A 21,792-nucleotide genomic window follows, 5' to 3' on the forward strand; every position below is an offset into this window, starting at 1 on the left:
AAAATATTGCAGAAGTTAGTTGACGTCGTGCCTTCAAGACATTGTTGAATTATCATTTCCTGAAATTCCATTTTGCAGGAATGAAATTTATTGTATATAGAGAAAAACAATACAAGTAAATGCAGCCTTAAAATGCCGTTGAAAGTTAATTATCTGCAGGACAGAATGCACGTTCATCTATAAGTGTCTCTTGTGTGTAACTAATTGACAGTTGTTCTTATAGAAAATATTATTGTCGAATATCGAGAAACATTTTCCAACAAATAAACAAAATTCATTATGGATATATGGAACGCAATGACTGTCTTCTTATGTTGATTGTTTAATATGTTCGGTGCTTTATGCATTATGTTCAGTAGTATTTATGTTATGTTCAGTAGTTTTCATATTCTGTTCAGTAGTGTTGACATTATGTTCAGTAGATTTGACATTATGTTCGGTGCTTTGGTTATTATGTTCAGTAGTTTCATTTTTATATGCAGTGGTATTTAAATTATGTTCGGTACTTCTGACGTTATATTCAGTGTATTTTTCATTATGTTCAGTACCATCGACATTATGTTCAGTAGATTCAATATTATTTGCAGTACATTATGTATTACCTTCAGTGGTCCCGGTTTTTTTATATTCGGTAGATTATTCATTATGTTCAGTAAAAGCATCAGTATTATACTCGGTTTAATGAACTATATGTTCAGTAGTTGTATCATTATGATGATACAGTAAAAATCGGGAAATCAATAACGGAAATTGTCGGAAAAAAATGAACGCGGACATTTTTGACGGACGTTTTCTTCATGGACACTTTTACGGGATGGAATGAAAATGGAAGAAATGGAAGCAGTATTAAATTTGTTTGGTTTACGTTCCCACGTTGGCAATTTTCACAAGGAAAAAATAACTCCTGACTTAATTTGTAATATGTCATGACTGATTGATTGTTGTTTTCTGAAAGTATAGTGGCAAATATTTCACGCATATTTATGACGAAGAGAAGAATTTTTAAACAAAAAATAAGAAGTTGCATGCGTTGTCGTTGATACACCATGACCATAGAGAGAAGACAAAAAGACAAACAGCAAAAAAAAAAAATATATAAAAAAATATTCTATAGCTTTTGTATCCTTATAAGGTAACCCCTTTTTGTTGGTTGGTTGTAGCATATTAATCTCATGCACCGACTTACCGACTTTTAAGAGACCACCAAACATCTCCTTCTGGATATTCTTATTGTATTCTGCATCCTACCACGCTAATAGGCGCTTAAATATCAGATATTTATTTGAAATAACTCAAGATATATGAGGTTGTGGATGAGGTTTACAGAATAGAGAATAATGCTCCTACCCCCAAAAAAAGAGAAGGTGGGCAAAAAATAAAGAATACAGAATAAAGGGGTGCTAAAAATTAAAATGTAAAAAAAAAATCTTTAAAACTTTGGAAAAAGGTAAAAAAAAAAAAGTGATTACAGAATTAAATGATTAACAGAATAACTAAACTTTTTCTGCATACCGAATTTATTATTGATATGGAATGAAATGTTGAACTGGTCGTTATCAGAACTGGTTCATTGATGTTACCATGCAAATTATATACATTCGATATTTTCCTCGAAAATCACGATCTTGCACGAGTTAACAAATCTTGACGTACTATTTCGTCCACTATTGCAGACAAAGATAATCTTACATTCTTCTCCTGCCTTGTGTCAGAAATTATTACAACAATAATAAAACAGTTCGTGATAGAGTTCAGACAAAAATGACAGCAAAAAGCTCTGCAATAGCAGAAAAACCAGAAAACAACTAGTCATAAATTTCATACATTCAAAGAGCTACATGGAAATTTATGCTGGTATGCAAGGGTGTAGATGAAATATTGTACAAAGTGCTACAAACAATAAACATTGAGTATCAGTATGATTGTCATTTTAAAATCATTTATTAAGATTTTAAATCTTCCAAATTCAAGCTGTATACACAAAAACTAACTAGGTCTAAGTGTAAATATGATTACCATAGACTGTCTATTAGACAGGTAATGAATATCAAAATACAAAGTGTAAAACTTTAATTTGTGAAAATTTTCACCATTTCTGTAGAGTTATGGTTCTTATTATTTTAAAGTAATGCATAAAACATGACCCCTTTTGTTTAATAAGAGACTAGAAACTACCCAAACCAATAACTTAATTTTCGTTCTTGAACAGAGCGTTTAAAAACATATTTCTAGATCCACCGAAGATAGCCAGAATGAAGAGGAATAGATTGACAATATCCAGATACAGGTTCAAGGCTAATCCGTGCTACCACGAATTATCATTGATATGGTCGTATTTATGAATCAACTTTCTCTATTCTGTAAACCTCATCCACAACCTCATTTATCTTGGGTTATTTCAAATAAATATCTGATATTTAATCGCCTATTAGCGGGGTAGGATGCAGAATACTATAGGAGTATCTGCAAGGAGATTTTTCGTGGTCTCTTAAAAGTCGGTGCATGAGATTTATATGCTACAACCAACCAACAAAAAGGGTTAACTACTAGGAATACAAAAGCTATAGAATATGTTTTTACATTTCATTTTTTGCTGTTTGTCTTTTTGTCGTCTCTTTATGGTCATGGTGTATCAACGACAACGCATGCAACTTCTTATTTCTTATTTAAAAATTCATCCTCTTCGTCATAAATATGCGTGAAATATTTGCTACTGTAAGTTCAGAAAACAACAAACAATCAATCAATCATGACATATTAGAAATTAAGTCAGGAGTATTTTTTCCTTGTGAAATTTGCCATCGTGTCAACGTATACCAAACCAATTTAATACTGCTTCCATTTCTTCCATTTTCATTCCTGATCCCGTAAAAGTGTCCATGAAGAAAACGTCCGTCGAAAATATCCGCGTTCGTTTTTTTCTGAAAATTTCCGTTATTGATTTCCCGACTTTCACTGCATCATCATAATGATTCAACTACTGAACATATAGTTCATTGAACCGAGTATAATACTGATGTTTTTACTGAACTTAATGAACAATCCACCGAATATAAAGAAACCGGGACCACTGAAGGTAATACATAATGTACTGCAAATAATATTGAATCTACTGAACATAATGTCGATGGTACTGAACATAATGAAAAATGCACTGAATATAACGTCAGAAGTACCGAACATAATTTAAATAGCAATGCATATAATAATGAAACTACTGAACATAATAACCAAAGCATCAAACATAATGTCAAAACTACTGAACATAATGTCTAAACTACTGAACAGAATATGAAAACTACTGAACAAAATATAAATACTACTGAACATAATGCATAAAGCACCGAACATATTAAACAATCAACATCAGAAGACAGTCATGGCGTTCCATACGGATACGTACATGTATGTAATTCGAGGTTGAACTTTAAATTGTTTTTGTTTACTGCTTGAAGCTCTTTCTATTTCATAACATACAAACATACCAAACTATCAACAACTCAGTTACCACCGAATAAATCAATCAATTGACACTAAGAAATGCGGTAATATAAATAATAAGCGATCTTAACGAGCTGTAAGAGTAATTAATGAAGCACCCTATCGTACTAAATAACGCGGGAAAAGGTGTCAAACTTAACATAACAAGCGTAACTGATAAAAATTATCAGAAACTGTATCACGAAGATTCCGTTGCAATCTGTTTACTATTAGAGATGTTCAGGACGATTTAAAACAAAGAAGATAGTACTGGAGTTCGCAGGTAGGACATTGTTTTAACCTTTCTTTTTTTCTTTTCTTATTGCTTACACCACAGTGAAACAAGCTGTTAAAGTCATGGTTTATATTTTAGCTGATAATTTGTGTTTTTTTTTTTAAATATAATTGCACGTAATTAAAATTAAATACATGAGCAATACACATATTTTGATATTTGTTTTACTTCTTTTCGTATGCTTATCAGAAACTAAGGAGACATTAAAGCCAGTATATATTAATTAAGGTGGTACCCAACACCTTGACTAATACTAATTTGGCTCGTTTAATTTTCCTAAAAATTTGACAAAATGTTTACTTTGACCCTTTGACAAATAATATAAAAATTTCAAAAAATTTGAACCAACCACTTTATCAGAAAAATTTCATTGGTTATATAGCAGTTTTACAAACACTAATTTTGATCATTGAGAAGCTTAATATTTCCTTAACAATACATCGTAATTAAAACGTTTAGCTGATTTTTACAGAGTTATCTCCCTGTAGTGTTAGGTACCACCTTAAAGCCAATATATATTAATTAAAAACAATTCTGAGTCTTTTGTGAAAATAAAATAAGATATGCTTAAAAATTAGGACGGGTTAACAAAATCCCCAAGCATTCCCTCCCCACCCAAATTTCGCAGCCGATGAATTTCGTAAGAAAGATAATAGAAGCATTAGTAATTAAGGTCTGATTTGCTGTTTTTAGTTTTCTGGCATGACATTGTCAGTTCTTTTTCTACTTATGAGTTAGAATGTCCCTTTTGGTACCTTTCGTCTCTCTATTATTTTTCATAATTTTGAAAAAGTAAATAAACAAAAATACCGAACTCCAAGGAAAATTCAAAACGGAAAATCTTTTACCAAATGGCAAAATCGAAAGCTCAAACACATCAAACGAATGGAAAACAACTGTCTTGGTATTCCTGACTTGGTACATGCATTTCCATTATAAATACAAAATGATGGATTAAATCTGGTGTTATGGCTATAGCTAAATTGCATATGCAGTTACACTGATATCGGTCAATGCAAACAAGAAAAAAAAATGTATTTGAACATCAAAGAAATCATGATTCAAACATACAATTTTGACCAATACAGACCTTCCCTTTTCACGAATGTGACCTACCGAATTAAACTATTTACCGGATTTGTAATAACATAAGCAACACGACGGGTGTCACATGTGGAGCAGGATCTTCTTACCCTTCCGGAGCACCTGAGATCACCCCCAGTTTCTGTTGGGGTTCGTGTTGCTTAGTCTTTAGTTTTCTATGTTGTGTCATCTGTACTATTATTTGTCTGTTTGTCTTTTTATTTTTGGCCATGGCATTGTCAGTTTGTTTTCGATCTATGAGTTTGACTGTCCCTCTGGTATCTTTCGTCCCTCTTTCGCAATGGTAATGCTTTATTAAGTCACTGATAGATGAGGGTCTGGATGGGGTCTATAGAATAGAGAATAATGGGTCCATACTACAGAAAAATGGACAGAACAGTAAAAAAAAGAGGAATATAGAACAAAAAATAAAAATAGAGAATAATGGGGTGCAAGAATTTAAAGAATACAGAATAATGGACAAAAAAGTTAAAGAATAAGGAAAAATGACTTAAAAAGTTAAAGAATACAGAAACGAAAGTCTTGTCACTGTTTACCTAAACTAACCAACAAATTTGCAGAAATGAAACTTTTGTTGAAAGAGAAATATATGTAGACCATTTAGAGCCAAAATTTACTTGTCCATGAGTTTGCATTAAAAATTTAGGATTAATGCATGCGCTCCATAGTATACTTATTTAAGATTTCCAGAAAACCAGGGGTTATTATTAGAAGTACTTGTCTTCCGAACGTTAGTATATCCTTAGAAAATTATAAACATAGGTTGAAAATTAGCATGTAGAAAGATGATGCATGTTCAATTCAGGATATACCTGGTTCTATGAAGTTAAACTTAAGGTAAAATATTTAGAGAGCTGTGAAATTTGCAAAACTTGGTTGACTAGATAGGGATTTTGAATTGGTGGTCTGACACCTTTCCGCAAGTAAAATTCCGGTAATAAGTTGTTTTCTGTAACCCAAAAAAGAGACCACAGGTATGAACATTAATGTATAGAATCTTAATGTAATAGCTTTCATAACTTCTATACAACAGTTAAAATGTGTTGCTTAAAATCGTTCAAATGACTTTTAACAAGTTGCTTAAAAAAATAATAATGATAAATGGGTAAACGAAAAAAAAGTTTCTAAAAATACAACATATTCATTTTGACTAATAGATTAGTATGCATACTTGCCAATCATAAAAACATCTATAACCATTCCAAATAGTAACAACTTACAAATGTGTGTTTAGGGTTGTCTAAAATCATCACTTCAAGAAAAACTTCAACCGCCAATTGAGTATTAATTTTGACAGTTAGAATTTATCAATAAGGCATCGAGCATTCACCTTTTTTTATGTAGGACAATTTTTTTTTTGAAATAAATTGTTTGATTCTAAATTTTTGAACAAAAATAATTGTTCCAGAAGGGAGAAGAAAACGATGGTGTGTTTCCATTAAATATAAGATAAATCATCATATCTTCTTATATTCCTCTCGATTATCAAGCAAAATAGTTTGTTGTCGGTTAAAATCGAAAACAACATGTTTATCCCGAAAGAAAAGAACGAACGTACCCTCCAAATAATCACTCACACATACACACACACCCAAGCAAGATGTATGGACGAAGCCACACTCCAGCAATATATTGAGTTTAATTGATATGCTCATGATGATACACATTGTGGCCATGATGAGCAGCTGTAATATAGCATGCTTGTTGCTTGCTTAGTGTCCAGTGGCAAATATTTCATGCATTTTCGGGAAGAGAACACATTAATAATTACATTTTGTAATGCAATAGGTAGGTTGGAAATTTGGACTGCCTTTTTGAAAACGAGGGTAATCTATTTTGGATAAGTGTAGACATTAACATTGCAAAAGACCACTTGCGGACAATCCAAAGGGTTGTGGAAACTCGATTTTAACGTACGGAGAGTGTTGCACTCGCACTAATCGAGGCTTAGGATTAAACGTCCCTATTCAGCCAGACGTGGCTGCGTATCTATACATCTCGTCCAACCAACCAAAACAAACGCCCTATTTAAACAAGGCTTACTGCCAGACGAGAGAAGTCCAGGGGATGACCATGTGAAGCATTGGGGTCTATCCTTTCTTTACCATAATGTAAGCGAAATAGAATTAACATACGGGACAAGATTAGCCAAAAACAAAAAAATGAGAAAACCTTAAAGTTCTATTTATAATTTCATCTGTCAAGTATGATTAGTTTGGTTAAATGCACATAATAACTTTTTCAATACAAAAAGTGGCAAACGATTAGAATTGTATAATAACACAAAAACTAAAAAGCATAAACACGTTTAAATCTTTTAAATCAGTCAAAATGGCAAAAGTAATTTTTCTCCAAATTTCAAAGCGAGGATGAAATTAATAAGTTTTGAAAATCATATCTGCTGCATTGACACTGGAACGAAGATGAGAAGATAATTATTATCTTCACGTGACGAGTACCCAAATACCACTCCTTCGTCTGGTGGGAATTTTGCAAAAAAAATACACTTCTTTGGGTTTGACTTTTCAAATATTGAGTTTTCTGAAATGTATCCTCTTATGATATATTTTCACTTAAGAATTGAATGCTTCTTTTTGTAACTTCATAGGGGTGTAAAAGCGTTGACCGAAGTACATTTTGTATGAAGCGCAGAAGCGTAATGAAGTTGATTAAGGAATAACGCGAGATTGCAATTAGCCAATAAGAATAACGTATTATAATGAAACATACATCTAATGTAATTATAAACAATACAGCATTAAGGCCGGATATAATGTATTATTTTGTTTTGTTTTGTATGAAATCACTATCAAACGGTTACATGTACGGGAACCACCATTTTATTTTCTTTGGGGAGGGAAGTTTTGAAAATGAATATCCTGGCCCGCTAAGAGGTGAACATAAATAACCTTGCATAAGACGGGATGAAAATGAATATCCGATAACACAAAATGCAGGAAACAATAATGTACAAAACTGAAAACCGCGGAAAAAATAAGTAGCAAGAGAATGAATAGTCAATCCGCAAAAAAACCTTCTGCCGCCCCCAAAAATATTTGCTATATATTTCATATGAAAAGCATTTTAAAAATCTCCTGAAGTTATTTCTTTTCCAATTTTTAACTTTTAAAAACAGTACTTTCTGCGGTATTAGCAGTTATTATACAAATCATCATATAAAAATACAAATTGATAGTTTTTTACTGTTCATTTTAACTGTCAAAGGGTTACTAGTACATGCATTTGAGATTTCAAATTCTGTATAGGTGTCAAAGGTTTTATGACTTCCTGTTTTTATACTAACCCCAATTTACCCAATCAGATATTGTCTTAGTCATTTTACAAAGGAACAAAATACAATTTAAGCAATTAAGCAATAGCTAATAATTTGCTATTTACATATATAAATATCATAATTCACAGACCGTAGAGTGCAGTTTATAATAAGTAACATAATTCCAATGGGAGGTGAAATGCACTTTTTATGGCCAAATCTATTCTTTAAATGTTGCAAGAATGCTTTAGCTACAAAAACTCTTAATTGTTGTAACATTTGTTTCAAAAAGTATATCAAATAATTGTCCTAACTTATTGATGGAACGACACATATTCATAATATTCTTCTTCTTCTTAGAGTGCATACACAAAGATCAGAACAGCGGTCGCTGCACTTTCATAAGTGTGTTGATACATGTATATCCAGCTTCGTGGACGATTTTACATTACGTAAAAATTATGTAATTGTCAACTGTTTTTCTCGTGAATAAAACATCGTTGACATTTCGCATGCTTGACGTCAGCTTCAATTGCGTGTCAAATGTGGAGTTCTGCGTCATTTGCATTTTGTTCTCAGTTTTTTACTTACAGTCTTGGTTTCCTGTAAATTTTCCATTAGCACCATTCCCCATTACGCTATAAAACATTTCTAATGAAACAATATATGATTGATTTGACAGTTTACTACGTTCAAGGGCTGTACTACAAAAGACACAAACACCATTTTCCATTACGCCATAGACCATAAACACTATTAGAAAGGAAAAAAACTGGAGCAACGGAATATGGTCAAATTTTTCAAAATACTGACAATTTACATTGATTGGTAAACGCTAACATGTTATAAACTATTTCTCACAACTTGAATTTCTGCTCATTGTACAGATTGTTAGATTCGGAAGGGGGTTAGAACGAACATTTAAAATTAAAGCGGTTTCTCAAAGTGCAAAGAAAACATGACTAAATATTAAGCTCATGACAGAAAGAGCATAGTAACAGAAAGTAATCTCAAAATATATGACCTACTGACATATTTTCTTCAATGTTTGGTTGCTTTAATCGGCTTCTTGGCAGTTTAAATAACTTCTCTCCTCGGCTGTAATTTCCCGCCTTATCCATTCGCAACATCGTACTCGGCATTATTCTTTACACCTGAGAAACAATTTCTTTCGTTGATTACTTCATTTATCAACCTTGTTTAAATAATACAGTCACTGTTTGCAAATTCTAAAATGCTCTTTTAGAAGTTTAAATTTAAATACCTCGGTTTTGATACTGTCAATCCTTAATATATGACAGCTGATTTATAAATTTTATATATCTCTGTATTCTATCTTGTTTTAACAACAACAACAAAAAAACACACATACATATTCCTCAAAATACAAAATTAAACTATTTTCCGTGATATTTTAACGTTATAAAATAAAACTTCAAAAAGAAAAATAGTATTGTGATTTATGATAAATATTTCTACATTTTGAGGATAATTTATCTTGCCGCAGAAATATCAATATTGCTGGATGCTGCTGAAGATAAACCCGCAACAATATCTCATAAATTAAGAAAAATAATTACTCATATCATTTTGATGTTCATTTCACGTCATCTTTTATGAATATGTAATTAGCCAGGTGGGATGAAAATCATAAAAGTCATCATATAATAACTGCTTATGATTACCTACAGAACGTATATCAAAGTGCCAGGAATTAATTCGGAAGGAAGCTCTGTATTTCTACCAGGATTTAATAATGTTATAAATTAGAAGTTCAATCGTTTGTGTAAAATAGACTTTTTTCATATTACCGACTTTTGACTCTGGAGAATATCATTTTTCGACAGGTTATCTACTCTATGGTTGGACATTCTGGTACTTGGTCAAGTAAGAGCAAGTAAAAGATGTAAAATCGAGCTTATTATCGGTGCAATTTGAGGAAAAATTAACAGTTACTGCTTTAACAATGTTTAAGAGGATTTTGTCATAAAACATAAAACAGTAACATTTCCCCAAAAAATTGGAAACCTGGATTACACTTCTTTGAGTTGCTCTTATTTGACCGAGTACTAGAATTTCCTACCAAAGAATAGGCACCGGTCGAAAAATAATATAATAATATACTTCGGAGTCAAAAGTCGGTAATATGAAAATAATCAATGCACTGAAAGTCATTGTCTTAACCCGAATAATTCAGCCTACATCAAAGAGATCTAGTATGGAGAGGGCCTGAATATTCGACCGTTAAACATTAAAATGTACAGCACATTTGTAAAAAAAAAATGAAAAATTATTGATTCAACAAGTTTATTCCACAAAACCAATTAAATTTCATTTAAACATGATAACAACAATAGTGGTAATAATAATAATGATAATAATTACAATAAATCATCAAAAAAAAGTATTCTGGGATAAATCTAGTCATCATCACCGTGGACTGGTCCTTGGACTAGTACCTTAAACACGTGTCATACGCATATACGTCACTCTGTAAAATGGATTTATGTTTTTATGTGTTCGTGGGAATGTCTTGTTGTATTCCTTAATTCTATGCCATTTATTTCTCTATTCTTTTTTTTTTTATTTATTTTTTTTTTTGGGGGGTGGGGGGACATTATTCTCTATTCTTTGTATATTATATAAGCCGTCTATTACCTTAATTCTATAGGTTGCTCTTCTGTAGATATAGACAATGCAATTTCCCATACGAACACCTTTTACGACTAAAATTGTGACACTTATACTATGAAGTTTCGTAAAAGATGTATCCTAGAATGGAAAGTTCATATGCATTTTACCATTTTTTTTAAAGGTCAAAATATAGGGCTGTGCGGCATATTTTCGACATTTATATCCCTCGAACTTCTAAAAGTTAAACTTACACTAAAATTCTGTACTAGCCCTTCCTTCACTTTGGGTCTTTCTCATAATTCAATTTGGCCACTATCCATGTGTATTTATACTGGTTAAATTTCCAAGTTGTGTCTCTATGAGATGAAACATAGAGATCATATCTGGGAACTCGTAGGTAAACATAACGAAATGTCTATGAATATCAAAAATCTCCCCAAACGAGGTGTGATTTGTGAAACAGCGGTATTTACAAAAGTGCAACCAAAATTATTTTGACCTATTTTCTGTATTTCATTTTCACTATTCTCTATTTTCTGAACTCTAACCAGAACCGCCTCCATCAGGTTCGCTCAACACCAAACGTTTGGGAAGCTATAGATTGATACAGTCACAAAACCTACAATAACAGAATACAAATATACACAGAAAAAACAAAACAAAAAACAGATGACGCAATTTTTCACAGTTGCTCAAGTTCAGGACATGTCGTTGGTTTGCTGTCTCAATGTCTTATTCCTCATATTATGAACATAGATTATACAACTTTCGAATACACATTGTATAACTTGGAAAAAAAATATCATAAAGTTTAATCCATAAAATCTAAAAGTCTAAAATTGTATTAGAAATATGTTGCATTCAGTAACATTAATCCACGACGGATGTCACATGTGGAGCAAAATCTGCAAACCCTTCTGGCGCACCTGATATCACCCCGGTTTTTTTATGGAGTTCGTGTTGCTTAGTCTTTAGTTTTCTTTGGTGTGATTTGTATACTGTTATTTGTCTTCTGATAGTTTTTTTCGTTTTTTGCGATCATGGCATTGTCAGTTTGTTTTCGATATATGAATTTGAATATCCCTTTGAAATCTTTCGCCTCTCTTTCTCAGATAATACATAACCAAAATTGCGCTCTGAAAAGGCTGAACAAAGAACATTAAATAATATTTGTTTGTAGCATCAAATTGTAGTATAAACCGGTCTGGAACATATCTTTTCTTACTTTTTTAGGATTGAGATGGAAGAAAATCCATGTGTAAAACGATCTACAGCCGAGAAGATTTTGTGTATTTTATTTACTGCTTTGCTATGTGTTACAATTGTTTTGATAGGAATTGTCATTTTCTTTGCAACAAATGGAGCAGATCAGATCGAGGCAACAGGTCACGTATTTACTATGAAAAAAATAAATAAAGCCAATTTCATTTGAAATTATTTCACACTAAAACCCTTTTAAAGAAGTTTTTTTTTATAACTTTTCTGAAATTAACAGTATTATAGTTTCATTTATAAAAAGTAACACAATTACGCTATACATGTATCAAATTATTATAACGTTAAATTGTCTATGCCTGACACATGTTTCTGAAATATGACATTTTAAAAATCTTTAAAGGAAATAATTTGTACACTTTAAATTGATGTTATTTTCAATATAGGGGTAAATCCGCTATTTGTTGCATTTGGGAGTATGTGCGAGAAGTCAACATGCACAATAGGTATACATAAATACATATAAAAAGGAGGTACATGTACGGTGTATACGTTACCTATTTTGTAACCTGGTCATCAAAACAATCTTTAAAAACACTACAGTATATCCAGAGTCTTAAGTATGTTTGCTCCTCTTGTTTTTGAATTTTTGTCAGATATTCGGAATCCTCTGGTTTAATCCATGTAGTGGCATTAAAAAAAATTGCCCGCTAACCCCTACTTTTCTTTACATAATTTCATGCATATAGTTTAAAATGCCATCTTTGAAAATCTTATTAAATCCTTGTTATTTTTTCATAGTTTTTGAAAGAAAAAAGGTGCCAATGTTAAATGTATGAAAAATCTAGAGAGAATCATTTCCCACCAAATTTTCAATGGCTTATATCTCGAAAAGAAGCACACAGACCCTTCATTTTTTCTGCTTATATAGTTCCTTTATTTATTTACTACTAATTTATAACAGTCTTTTAAAAAGCTTGTTATTTTGAAACAGAGCAGCAAACATCCTTATGACCACTTGTAATTTGATGAATTATGTCGTCTGTTGTTTAACGAAATTTGTATAAAGTCTCATTCTCATGCATCATGCATATATTTTGATATTTTTGTTAAAAGCTGTTAAAAGCTTTAGCTAGATACATTTTTTTCTAACACACATGCATTTCGATAGTTTTGTTAAAAGCGGTAAAAAGTTTTATCTAGGTATCTTTTTTTCCCGCTATAATCATCAATACACTTGTACATGGCAACCCCCGCTTCTTCTGTATTCAATATTTAGAAATAATCAGAACGATTTAAGGTGGTACCCAACACCTTGACTAATATTAATTTGGCTCGTTTAATTTTCATAAAATTTTGACAAAATGTTTACTTTGACCTTTGACAAAAATATAAAAATTTCAAAAAATTTGAACCAACCACTTTATCAGAAAAATTTCATTGGTTATATAGCAGTTTGACAAACACTAATTTTGATCATTGAGAAGATTAATATTTCCTTAACAAAACAACGTAATTAAAACGTTTAGCTGATTTTTACAGAGTTATCTCCCTGTAGTGTTAGGTACCACCTTAAAGGTGTTACATCACGTTCATACATTTATATTTTTAGGAATTTGTACTACAGCTGCCTGCGCAAAGGCTGGTAAGTTTGATGTATTTAGTAATACATGTACGTATATGTATATACGGCAGTGGCTATTCTTCCGGCTAGTCGGGAAAATAGCAAAAATAGTCTTTTCTCCCGGCCATCTGGAAGAATAGCTTTTATCTGATATTATGCTATTACTAGTAAGCATCTTTCCTTCTCAAAACGGTTCACAGATCCCGTACATCATTTGAGGATGAATGATTTAGTTAGTGCTTGTTTCGAGGAAATTTTAAAATTGTTAAATAGACCTTAGTTCAGATATCAGTCATTTTGGTATCGGAGCAACTCTTTGTCAAAATATGACATATTTTATTCTCGTGTAAAGATTCTCATTTCGAAAAGAGTACATTCCTTTTTAATTAAACACATATATTTCATTATTGAGTATACTATTTCACACTTTTCCAAATTACATGATGATTTGTTTTTATTGTATCAGAAGACACTATAACTGTTACAGAATAATTTCTTTCGGAATTAAAAAAACACTTATCTGAATATGAAAGGAAAAGTTACGAGGTACACGTTGATATACCGGAAACAATAATTCAATGAACGTGAAAAATAAACACAAATAGCAGAGGCTCGCCAAAGGTTTCCAACAATTCATGTCAATATAAAACTCCGAAGATGTGGTATGATAATACCCTGATTCAATGAGACAACTATCTCCCAGGTACCAAATGATGTGAATCTAAGTAACGAATGATCATAGTACAGCCTTAAACAATGAGGAAAACCCATACAGTAAAGTAAGCTATAAAATGCAGTGATATGACAAAGTTTTCCCATTTCAAACGAAAAGTCATCGGCCTGGTTTTTTTTTATAAAACAAGAAACGAAAAACAAATATAACAGACAGCAACCAACTACAACTGCTGCATTTCAACCTATTGACCCCAGCTTTGAACAGGTTCATAAAGAGTGTGGCGGGGTTAAACATATGTTTGCAAGAGCTCAACAATTCCCTAACATAGGACAGTGGTATAACAACACATAAAAAACAGCTGTAAAATATCTTATGCTTTTTTTTATTTTGAGAATATGACCATGAATTATATAACTTACAGCTTCGAGGATACTAACTGCAGCAGACTTTTCTGTAAAGCCATGTGACAATTTTTACGAGTTTGCCTGTGGTAAATGGATGGAGAAGAATATAGTGCCAGAAGATAAGTCTTACCATGCTACTTTCACAATACTACGTGATGAAGTTCAAATTATCATTAAAGGTTAATGTTTACCAAAAAAAGTGCATTAATTAGGGTGTTGATGGGATTCTTTTTCACAAATTTGATAATAATGTACCCAAAAAAAAAAGAATTGAGAACAAAATGGTGCTAAAATATAAAGAATAGAGCATAATGAAAAAATACTTAAATTTAAATGAGCTAAAAATTAAAGAAAATATAAATAAAGGACCACTCCCCTTTTCACGCATCAAGGTGTAATACATGTATCACCATTGATTTTCCCCTATTAGTCTTTGTTAAATTTGCACTTTTCCAAAAATTGTGCAGAATTTATCTTTGGTTCAAATAAAGAAATACTTGGCATGAGTAAAGTTTTATCCTGTCCAGTACGATAGACAAAATTTCACATAACATTTCATTGCATATAAGAAAATAACTAATCACTGGAAGTTAACCAATCAAACTTGCACCCCTTTTTTTCCTGTGTACAAGCTTTGGTAACCATGTAACCTCAAGTTCCCAAAATATTCTATAGAAACACCAAATAAAAAAATAATGGTGCTTTGAAACACCCAATATATATGTTTATGACTCAGAATTTTTTTTACTGCAATGAAGTGTAGGATTAATTTCCTACAACTGTCAAATTCAAGGGAATATTTTTTTTCGACCCTTTTTCGTATGCAACCGGATGATGTGACGTACACCTCAAAAACCCTCAATAGTACACATAAAATAATTCAAATGAGTAGGACGTTGGTGGTTGATATGATCTGTCGTACTGTTCGGTATTTATCATGTTTATGGCGATTCCTGATATCTCTTTTGATGTATTTTTGAATAAAAGTTGAAGTTTTGATAAAAATCATAAGAAATCACAGAAAAAAATATAGTGAGGCGTAGGTTAACCGTCAATGACAATAACCAACAGTTCAAGTTCACCAAAACAGCATCTAGATATCAGTCATACATAACTTTAAACAACGGACCGTGAGGTCTAACTTATGGCCGGCCGGGTAACTGAGATAAAAAAAAAATACTAGCTTTTTCTTAATAAATAAATGGTGAATAACATTGGAAATTTGTGCATTAAACATATAAAGTTCATTGTTGTCATTTTTATCCTGGCTCAAAGGTTTGATTTATATGAAAGGAGATTACACCGATAGGAATCAAAATGCTTTTAACAAAACGAAAACATTATTATCCAGAATAAGCATTTCTTTATTTACTTTTATTACAAACCATCGACAAACCCCCAAAATGTAACGAAAAAGTTTGAGAACAAAGAAATCAAAAACATTAAATTATATCAGGTATTTATCAAAATAACCTGTTCGTGTTTTTTTTTTTTTTTTTTTTTTTTTTTGAAATAGATTATCCAACTTTCGAATAAGAAATTAGAAATATGTTGCTTTCAGAAACATTAATTAAAAAATAAAAAAACAATCATATTTTAATTTATTATAGGATTACTTGAAAACAACGGAACAGAAGATGATATAGAATCTGTTTCCAAAGCAAGAAATTTGTACCAATCTTGTATGAATACAGGTAGAAATAGCAAGGAACCAGTCTTGCATGAATTCAAGTAGCAATAGCGTGCCAGTCCTGTATGGGTACAGGTAGGAATATCAATACCAGTCCTGCACGAATACAGGTATGAATAACAGTACCAGTCTTGTATGCATACAGGTATGAATAACAGTACCAGTCCTGCACGAATACATGTAGGAATATCAATACGAGTCTTCAATGAATACAGGTAGGAATAGTACATGTAATACCAGTTCTATATGAATACAGGTAGGAAAAGTAATACCAGTACTGTATGAATACAGGTAGGAATATCAATACCAGTCTTGTGTGAATACAGGTAGGAATAGCAATATCAGTCTTGTATGAATACAGGAAGGAACAGTAATACCAGTCCTGTATGAATACAGACAAGAATAGCAATACCAGTGTTGTATGAATACAGGTAGGAATATCAATACCAGTGTTGTATGAATACAGGTAGGAATTCAATACCAGTCTTGTATGAATACAGGTAAGAAAACAAAAGTAATGCCAGTCCTGTATGAATAAAGGTAGGAATTGTATCACCAGTCCTATATGAATACAGGTAGGAATAGTAATACCAGTCTTGTATGAATACAGGTAGGAATATCAATACCAGTCTTGTATGAAAACAGGTAGGAATAGCAATACTGCTCCAGTCTTGTATGAATACAGGTAGGAATATCAATACCAGTCTTGAATGAACACATGTAGGAATAGCAGTAACAGTGTTGTTTGCATACATGTAGGAATAGTACTGCCAGTGTTGTATGAATACAGGTAGGATTAGTAATTATAGTCTTGTATGAATACATGTAGGAAAAGCAATACCAGTCTTGTATGAATACAGGTAAGAATATCAATACCAGTCTTGTATAAATACATGTAGGAATAGTAATACCATTCTTGCATGAATACAAGTAGGAATAGCAACACTAGTCTTGTATGAAGTCAGGTAAGGGAGCTACCATTTGATTTTTATGGGAGGGGAGGGGGGGGGGGGGGGGGGGGGCTAGGATGAACTTTGAAAAAAATAGGCAGGACAGGAGTTTTGAGTAAAAAAAAAGGCAGGATGAGACACTTGCAAAAAAGTCAGGATGACAATTTAGGTAAAAAAAAGTTTGGATAAACTTTTTAAAAAAAAAGGCAGGACCGAATAGAGTGAAAAATAAAAAGGCAGGACAGAGATTACAATTAAAAAAAAAAGCAGGACAAAATTTTTCATCCTAGCCTCCCCATAAAAATCAAATGGTAGCTCCCTAAGAATATCAATACCAGTCTTGTATGAATACAGGTAGGACTTCTTGTTGTCTCCTCGTAAGGTGTTTAGAGGGCGTCCGTTTGGCTTCGTGACTGACCATGGTCCCAATCCGTAAAAAGTTTGTCCGGTAGCAACAGAAGGAGGTAACACCGGTTAATTGCTACTCATACCTTTGTTTATTTCAGACTTAATAGATAAACGGGACATCTCAGTTCTATTTCCTGTATTGGAAGAACTCGGTGGTTGGCCTGTTCTTGGAAATTCTACAGGCGGTAGACTGACATTTGATAATTATAGCCTAAATGAATTATTAGGGAGACTAATGCGATATTATAATAGTCCACTCATCAGTGTGTACGTATACCAGGACTACAAACAAAGCAATAGGAATATCATTAATGTAAGTATTCTAAAAATCCTGAAATATAACCAATTCGTCGTTTTTTTTTTGTAGTATGCACTATTTCAGGTTAACTTTACCGAAAAAGTTTGGTGAAATTCTCAAAAAGCAATATGAAATGGAAAAGGCTTTGCTGTACATGTTCAGATGAATATCCCGAAGTCACTTGTGTAAGGTCATTTGTATACAATTTTTCGCCCGAGTAATGTTGGACATTTGTTGAGTTGGCCACAATACAAAATATCTTTATACGATTTTACCAATTGAGCTATAAAACCAAGCTAGGCTACACTCTAATGTGTATTTGTATCTCAAATGCTGTACCATTCAGGAAATGTTTAGACCGAATGATATCTTTCATTATTTACTTGGGAGGGGGGCACATTAAATGTTTTATGATTTACATTGCATTTTGGTCCTCTCTGCACTCCAATGTGTTGACAAAATTGTGAACCCCAATGGCAGCTACAAAATGCGATTAAGGAATACTTGCCGTGAAAATTCCAATCAACAACGATGCTTGTTTACACTTTAAACCATTTCAGTTTTGAAAAGGATTTTCATTGGTTGATATCTGGTGTATTTTTTCAATATATTTGATTCATTATTTCGAACTGAAATTGTAAATTTTTTTTTTTTCATTCCTAAAATTTCTTTTACTTCAAACTTTGTCACATCTGGGTAAGTCATGTTCATTTTTCTTTGAGGGGACTTTGAAAATTACTCGAGTTAAACCGAGATTTAGAACCGACCGAGTTCGACTCATTAGAGCTAGAAATGCCTTGAACAAACGGGAATTCTTCCAGGACTTGCAAAATACCTCGACTTACCCAAATTTTCGAAACCGCCGAGTTCGACACTATAAGAATTGTTATTTTAATTGAATAGACAGCACTTCAATAGTCACGAAAGATTTATGGAACAAGCTTATCAGCTTAAATACCTCCAAACGCCCTATGGGTATAATAGCTTATCATATATCTTGAGTTAATTCCTTTATTCTAAGATATGTTAATTGAAAATGATGCATAATAATACAGGAATAAAAATGTTTGCAATTCCTAAAATCATTCAGAATAACTGTTTAGAAAGTACAATGTCCATGTCCATAACGTGAAGTATCTGTGATTTATACTCATCAAATTTCGCCTATAAGCTAGACTAAGTTTTAAGCTGCAAATATGATTCAGATCACATAGTCTTTTCAACCAGATCAAATGAAGGTCGAGAATAAACTACTCTACAGGGAAAATTTGCCATCTGCTTACCCGAACTTCCGGAGTTACCGAGAACAACCCTTTGTGTTGCTCTGTCTTTATGCAGTGTTTTGTGTCTTCTCGTCGCCATGATTTTGTCAGTCTCTTTTCTATCTTTGGTATCTTCCGCCTCTTGTTTTCGCTTTTATATATTCAGTTTTATTTCCCTTTTGGTGTCAATCCTTTAAAACGCTTGATGAATGTGACTTCCGATATTTCAGCAAATTTATATTGCAGATGGATCAAGTTAGGTTACTCCTTCCGAGTAGAGATTACTACACCAAAGGAAAAGATGACATGGTAATACGAGGTCTAACAGAAGTTATCACTACATTCTGTAATCTGATTGGCTTAAACACAGATGACGTACGACAAGATGTATCTGATATGATTGACTTTGAAATAGGTCTGTCCAAGGTAAAATCATTTTCTCAAATCATCATATTGTTTGAAATGTTGCAATAATAATAAAAGATGAATTGGCTATGGTGGATACTTCTAATGTTACATTCAGGACGTTTTGGAAACCATAAATGAAAATAGCACTTTACAAATTTCAATCGTTCGACGCGCTTTTCTAATTTACCTTCACGAGGAAGGCTCAAACATATGACTCGTTCACACGTTCGTTTAATTCGAATTGAATTCGAATCGAATGCAAATCGAATTCGCTATTCGCGTTCACACACTCTTCTTTTTTAATTCGAATTGATTCGAATTGGCTAATTCGCATTAGCCAATTCGCATTACAAATACGTTTTTGTTAATACGAATTAAAAGTTAACGTCGCATCATTAGCAAACACGGTTAAAACTCAAACCAATTCAGCTTTAACCTCCGTTCAAGAAGTCTTTAAAGAAACACAACTCATTAAATCGGAAATCGAGATAAACAATAAGGTATTTGTAAATAAATCAAACAGTTTGTGGGACAAATTAAATGCCGTTTCTAATGAGATTAAATCTGTTAATTTAAAATCATCTCACGTCAGTGTATTACCAGAAACCGTGACAGAAACACCAAATAGAAAAAGAGAGGAAAGAAATTCTGCTACAAATAAAACTACACATGGAACATACAGCAACGCTGTTAAAAGTCGATTACCAAGTAGCTCTAATAAGCCAGTTACTTTAAATAGGACAAACCTCGGGAACCACCATGATACGCACAATCCTACCTATATGGAAAGACAAAGGTCACAAATAAATTCAAAATACACGGACCGTGAAGTCAACTCTTCTTATCCGCATTTTCTTTGTTCTAGTGAGAAGAAAAACTTATTTCTTGTTGGGAGTTCAACTCTCAAAAAAATGTCTCCAAGGAAAATGTCAACTGAATATATCAACACTAAAGTAAAGACTATTCGGGGAGGACGGATCAGAGACATTGAAGATTGCCTAATTCAGTACATCTCAGAAGGCAAACTTGATTGTGTAGATGTCATTGTTGTTCATGTGGGCACTAACAACGTGTCAGATGGAGACTCTGTTCATGCTATAATTGACGACTATCGAAATTTAATTTGTACAGTTGGACAGAGCTTACCAAGAACTAAGCTGGTAATTTCCTCAATCCTACCAAGGCCAACTCATTATCAAGCTAACCGTACAATTTATGATATCAACAACCGTCTTTTATCTCTAGAGGAACAACATGTGGAAATTGTAGACAATACTTTAGACTTTCTATATGGAGACCAGCCCAATCTTACTTTATTTGCAGACCATGTTCATACAAATGTTGCTGGTGCCAAAGTTTTAAGTCATAACATTATCTCGCGCGTGAACACGTTGCTTAATTTGTCGGATTGTACATCAAAAACTCAATCAAATTTTCAATCGGTGAGGTCAACAGGGAGGAGATTTATACCATTCAACACAACAACTCAACAACAAAATGTGTTCAGTCAAGCGTACTGGAGGTAAAGGATTTTCACGATAACTGTTCTTCTACTAGAAAATGTAACTTCATTTTGGGGAATCTTGTCAGTATTGTTATTTTGTATTTATGTACTGCAACACATATTCTATTATCTAACTCCAAATCATCTCCTTTTGCAAACCCTTTTATATTTCCACAAAAGTCACTTAATATATGTCACTTAAACATTAATCATATATTGCCAAAGTTTTCTGAAATTAAATATTTGCTATCAAAATCTAACACAGATGTGCTGTGTTTAAGTGAAACATTTTTGTCAAATTCTGTCCAAAATAAAGAAATAGATATTAAGGGTTATGATACAAACAGAAAAGACAGAATTGGAAAATCTGGGGGCGGGTTTTTAATTTATATTTCTAACATGTTAACAACAATTAGACGATATGATTTGGAAAAGGATGATATAGAATCAATTTGGGTCGAAATTATTTTTGTTCGTCAAAAACCTATATTACTTGGTAATATATATAGACCACCAAATAGTAATGTAGGGTGGATTACAAAATTTGAATCAATGTTAACAAATGT

General features: G+C 32.4%; 1 protein-coding gene across 1 annotated transcript in view; it reads left to right on the forward strand.

The window, feature by feature from the left end:
• Positions 1-13,846: 13,846 nt before the first annotated feature.
• Positions 13,847-21,792, forward strand: part of LOC127736427 (membrane metallo-endopeptidase-like 1) — a 31,697-nt gene continuing 23,751 nt past the window's right edge. The window contains exons 1-4 of the mRNA XM_052246972.1: positions 13,847-13,862; positions 14,724-14,885; positions 16,317-16,437; positions 19,561-19,623. Coding sequence (XP_052102932.1) covers positions 13,847-13,862; positions 14,724-14,885; positions 16,317-16,437; positions 19,561-19,623 — 362 coding nt within the window. The remainder of the gene's footprint in view (positions 13,863-14,723; positions 14,886-16,316; positions 16,438-19,560; positions 19,624-21,792) is intronic.

This window comes from Mytilus californianus, unplaced genomic scaffold (genome assembly GCF_021869535.1).
Source record: "Mytilus californianus isolate M0D057914Y unplaced genomic scaffold, xbMytCali1.0.p SCAF_30, whole genome shotgun sequence".
NCBI lineage: Eukaryota > Metazoa > Mollusca > Bivalvia > Mytilida > Mytilidae > Mytilus > Mytilus californianus.